The following is a 5,325-nucleotide window of genomic DNA, read 5'->3' as shown; positions in this document are numbered from 1 at the left end:
CTGTAGGTCAACTGGCTTTTCTAAAATCCACCTTAGATGTGAATGTGTGTGTTAACGGTTGTTTGTCCTGTTTGTCTCTTTGTTACGGTGCGATGGACTGGCCACCTGTCCAGGGTGTACCCCGACCCTCGCTAGACAGCTGGAAATAGGCACCAGCACCGCTCGCGACGCCGCTTGGGATAAGTGTGACGGAAATGAATGATCTCACAATGCAGAAATTAACTCTCTGCATTTAACCCATCCCATCGGGGTGCAGTGGGCTGCCATTGTGTGGCACCCTGAGAGCAGTGTGGGATTTAGGGTTTTTCTCAGGAACCCAGATTGGAGGCTGTGGGGATCTGACCGCGGATTTAAAACCTTTTCAGAGCACAAGTGCACTGCTATAACCACTAGCTAACACTCCCCAATCAGAAGTCTCTAAGATAAAAAAGTTGCTTTATTAGAGTCTGTCTACAACACTTCTTGTTATTCCTTATGAATTTAAACTATTGCTTTAGCAGCAACGCTTCTTATATTTGTCATAATTTTCCTCCTGAGATCTTTTATGGTGTGTATTGAATCAGAAGACGTTAGATAAGCTCATTAGGAGGACCAACTCTGTCCCAGGATGCTCCCTGGACAGGGTGCAGGTGGAAGACTGTTAGACAATGTTTCCAGACTCATGCATGAAGTTATTAATGAGCTAAGAGCACATTCAGTGAAATACTGTTGCATTCTAGACACACAAACAAGCGCCTCTACAGATTCTTCCTTCCAGCTGCTGTTATACTTCATAGTCTTTGCTAATTCCTACTGTAGAGAGCCAGTAAATGTTTGCAAACATCCACAAGTTCCTGATCTAAACAGTTCAGTTATTTGCACTTTTCTGCTCCCCTTGAGATGTTTCCTACAGGTTAATGGACATCCATGCTAACGATTCCAGATGGAAATGACCATCTTGTTAGGAATCCAGTTTGTTTGGGTTGTGTTTTTTTTCCCTCCACCACCAGGTGGCGCCTGGTTCTCTTTGGCCTCCTCACACACCTGCGGATGGTTGCCTCATTACTGGAGGACTCTTAAGCTGCTGACTGCCCCTACCTTGACGCCAGAGTGTTTGCCAGGTTTGGGTACTCTAGCCAAGCTGAGTTTTGCTGAGTCAAACTGAGTTTTTGTCAACCTGAGCCTTAACGTTGTCGTTTTTTTTTGTCTTTGCCTTTCGGCAGGAAGTCACCCTGCTAACTGGATGTTTTGGACCTTCTCCCCCTGAAAGGATCATCTGAGCTTCAAACTGAGCTGAGGATTCAAACTGGAGGTTTGGATCAACCTTTCCCCAAAGGATTGTTTGAGCTTCTCACTGAGCAGGGGATTCATCCCCACAAGAAACCGTTCAAGTACCATAGGAAATCTAAGTGGCAGTCAGCTCCTCCGTTTCTCTAAGAAAACACCTCAACCTGGGTAAATCCTGTCCGCCCGCCAACAAGCAAGTCTATTACTAAAACAACCCACACAGACTGGATTCAGAGAAAGACACCTTTTCTGGAAAAGTCAGTCCTGTTGCCTTTATTTCCTTTTGCAAATTGAAGCTCAAATTTCCCACTGAGCCTGAACTAACCGCAGGATCTTCCCTTTCACTTTTCAGTCCCGGTTCGCCAGTGTTCAGAGCAGCACTGGACCCATCTCTACCAGTTCTCAATAAACCTGTTAAACCTTCCCTTGGTCTCTCTGTTTGAATAAAATCATGACACATCTTTGGTTTATTGAAAACTTTTTCATATCTATCTTTTAACTGGTCGTTGTGTCTCCTTTTTATCTTTTCTTTTAACCTCTGCTGCACAGATTAACTTTTAAATTTTTTGTTACTTTTAGATGATTTTGTTTCTTGTTTGTTTAAAGTTTTCAGTTAAGTAGTTTTTGCCACTGTCACACTGAAACTTTCCTGATGAACCATCCAGAGGAATTTTTTTTCCATTATCATTTAAGAAAAGAAATGCTTTCAAGACTCTAATCCAAAACTTTGAGGAATACCTCATCTCCAGTTCTCATCTTTAGTTGCTTTGAGTTTTTAGTTTAAGTTTTCTTAAACAGCAGAAACAAAAGATCACCTGAACTCTTCCCTTTATTATGGCCAAATGAAAATACCAAACTCTCTTTCAATCCAAAATGAAATCTACGACCAATACCTTCCCCTGGTCCAGTAGTGATGTTGGCCTCCACCTCCGGCCCATAGATGAAGGTCTTGGCTCGGATGCGGAAGTTGTATGTGATGCCGTCGGCCAAATCTCGGAGCTTCAACCAGAGGGGCCCGCCCCCCTTCACGTCCACCGTAACTGTCTTACTGACGCCTGGGGGGGAGGGGGAGTGAAGACAGTCGGCACAGGCCACTGAGGGGTCTGGACAAACACACCACATTTAGAGCAGGTCTTACAATAAGTGAGCAGACTCTCCACACACACACACAGTTATGAAGTTATTCATTTCAGTTTATGATTCAAATCTAACAGCAGTTAAATAATCTGTTGTTTAAATTAGTGGAATGGGGTGATTCAAGAAAAAAAAAATATTTCAAAAGAGTGAAATGAGAGATTACCATCTACAGGGGTTAATGGCTCATAAACCAGACGGTAGCCTTCAATGATGCCGTTAGGAAAGGTGGGTTCGCCCCAGGACACGTTGACAGAGGTGGTGGTCAGCTCACTGAAGTGAATGAAACTCGGCGCACTTGGAGCTGGAATATAGAAAGATCAAACAGAAAAACAGTAACAATTTTGAAGACATGTTGAAAATTTTGAACAGGAATCTGTGAGCGAGGGAGAGAAACTGTCCAGGTCTGACCTGTTCATCCATTTCAATTTGCATGTTTTCTAAGCAAAAACAAGGCTTTGTTGGTCTACTATACAAAGCCTCGAACTTCACACTATTTCTGACATTTTGAACTGAAAAAAGCTTCCTGGATGGGAAGAGAAACGTCTTCACACTTGGAAAAATTTTGACTTTTATGGAATATCCAGGTTTGACCTTTCGCTAAGAATGCCGTTTTCTTTAAGGAAGTCAGCATGACCCTCAAACACTTAAATAGAATCAATGTACGTTAAAAATGATCAGTGAAGTTTTTTTTATAGGTTTTGTTTTACTCTTGTGAGTAACTCCATGCTTCCATTCGTTTTACCGCTGAAGGAAATCTGTTCTATCTTCAGTACGTTGGTGTCCTTTTAGCTGTTTCCAAATTCAGGGGTTTAAAAGTCTTTAATAATAATAATTTAACTTTATTGATCTCACATTACAGAAATTGCATTTGCATTTAACCCATCCCCTTGGGGAGCAGATACAACTTGTTAAAAATGTAGGGATTTTTATGAGCAAACTGGCATAACTGGGATTTTAACCCGATGTTCTGCCAGATCAGCATATCTATAGTCAATATGCATGCGCAAGACATCAGATTTAAACCTCCTCGAGGGGTGTGTATCTGTTAAAATGAGGAAGTTATGTCCCCTCAAAAAGCCTTTGTGCCTCGAGGGCTTCCTCACGGTTCTTTTCCTGGGAGCAAGTTATTTACTACTCTTAACTCAAACTGGGTAAAACCATATAAAAAGGACTATAAAACAGGAGTAAAAAATAACAGAGTTTATTCCAGATCAGGTCGTTACAGGACAGAGAAAACTGCTTGGAGCTTGCACAGCTGTGGACTCAAAAATCACGTCCGCGAGCGTCCGGCAAAGATTGAGCGCCAAACAAAGTCATCTCCTGCTTCTTATAGCTCATGAGTCTATGTGTTGCATCATGTTGATGTTGAGCTGTCTGTATCAGAAACTGACACGCCACCCATGTCTTGAACTTCATGCAGCTTGCTTCTATGCTTCAGGCATTAATGGTGATACTGCACTGGAAAAACAATTTAGAAATAAGTAAAAAAAAAAATCTTAAATTAAGTGTATTTACCCTTAATTTGAGTAGGTAAATGAGATAGTTTGCCAATGGAATGAGTACTTTTACTCTTAAAATAAGATATTTAAATCAAATGCACTATAAATAAGACAATGCAGTTGTTTTTTTTTCTTATTTTAAGTGTAAATTGTCTTGTTCCATCGGCAAAATGTCTCTTTTATCTCCTCAATCCAAGAAAAAATGCACTTAATTTAAGAAAAAAATGACTTATCTAGATTTCGATTTTTTCCAGTGTGGTGTAGCCCTCAGCTCCTAAGTCCTTTTAATTTGATGGGCCACGCCCTGTGTGACATCACCCCAACTCTATTTACCTGCGGAGTCAGAGTGCCACTCCCTCCTCCATTCCCCACCTGTGGCTGTTGCATGCTCTGTTGGCGTCTCGTTTCAAAAAAAGTTACTGGATCTTCCTAAAGATCTAATATTATAACCTGTCTTTTGGACTCGCTTCTCTCTCACAACTTGGGCCAAACCGCTCATGTTGTCTTTCATTAATACCACTACACAGACGGAGATCAACTTGTCATCCCTTCAACGGTGAGTTGTTAACTCCGATTCGGGTCATTTATTTTGTTTGCAGCGGCTAGATTTAAGTTTATATTCCGCGATTTGCGTCTTTTGTTTGTGCCGCTGCCTCCACTTAATTCCTTGCCGCGCTGAGTCCCAGCGTTATTATGAATTTTGAACTACGTTTGTAGTGTGTAAAATATCGCTTCTGCTTGTTTAATATAAATTATTTTTAATTTACATTCAAGCCGAATTGTGCTTTACATTTTAGTTTAGCAGAAGCGCCCCTTTTGTTTGCACTTTTGCTTCATTTTGCACTTTTTTTTCCAGCTTTTGACTGGATCATTAGAAAAGCAATGAGGTTTAGTTTGTTTTTTTTCTTCCTTCCTCTTACCTCATTGAAAATTAAGTAAATAATTGAATGTAGCTACTTGTGGAATTTGTTGCGCAACTTAAGAACTTAAGATCTGCTTGAGTATTTTTCTCTGCTCAAGTAATTTAATTGGAAAAGAGTTTTTTTTTTATACATTGAATATTCATGATTTATGGGAAAAAGTGCACTTGATTACAATGTGTTTTTGAGTATCTAAAACTTTTGTGATAATCTGTTAAATGATTTATTTATTTATTTATATAGTTATTTGTTATAGCTATATATATATGTTTGTATGTATATTGGTAAAATGTGTAAATATGGAAAACTATCTGCATGTATAAATGTGTTCCAAAATTTAATGCACACATATTTTAAACATGCAGATCTCATTGGTTAAGAACAACTGCTCATTTGTTTTTTTTTTTGACCATTCTAGGTCAGGTTTTTTTTTTTATGCCAGAAAAAGGACCTCGCCCTCACTACAATCTGGTTCACAACAACTTTTTCTTTTTCTAATTCAA

At 39.8% G+C, this 5,325-nt stretch overlaps 1 protein-coding gene across 1 annotated transcript in view; it reads right to left on the bottom strand.

The window, feature by feature from the left end:
* The window catches only part of LOC107082320 (protein sidekick-2-like), a 624,909-nt gene that overhangs the window by 42,891 nt on the left and 576,693 nt on the right, over window positions 1-5,325 (bottom strand). Inside the window, exons 32-33 of the mRNA XM_015370939.1 lie at window positions 2,567-2,704; window positions 2,160-2,369 (exon numbers count right to left, since the gene is read on the bottom strand). Coding sequence (XP_015226425.1) covers window positions 2,160-2,369; window positions 2,567-2,704 — 348 coding nt within the window. The remainder of the gene's footprint in view (window positions 1-2,159; window positions 2,370-2,566; window positions 2,705-5,325) is intronic.

This window comes from Cyprinodon variegatus, unplaced genomic scaffold, assembly GCF_000732505.1.
Source record: "Cyprinodon variegatus isolate N-32 unplaced genomic scaffold, C_variegatus-1.0 Scaffold50, whole genome shotgun sequence".
Taxonomy (NCBI): domain Eukaryota; kingdom Metazoa; phylum Chordata; class Actinopteri; order Cyprinodontiformes; family Cyprinodontidae; genus Cyprinodon; species Cyprinodon variegatus.
This window is presented reverse-complemented; position numbering and strand designations above follow the sequence as displayed.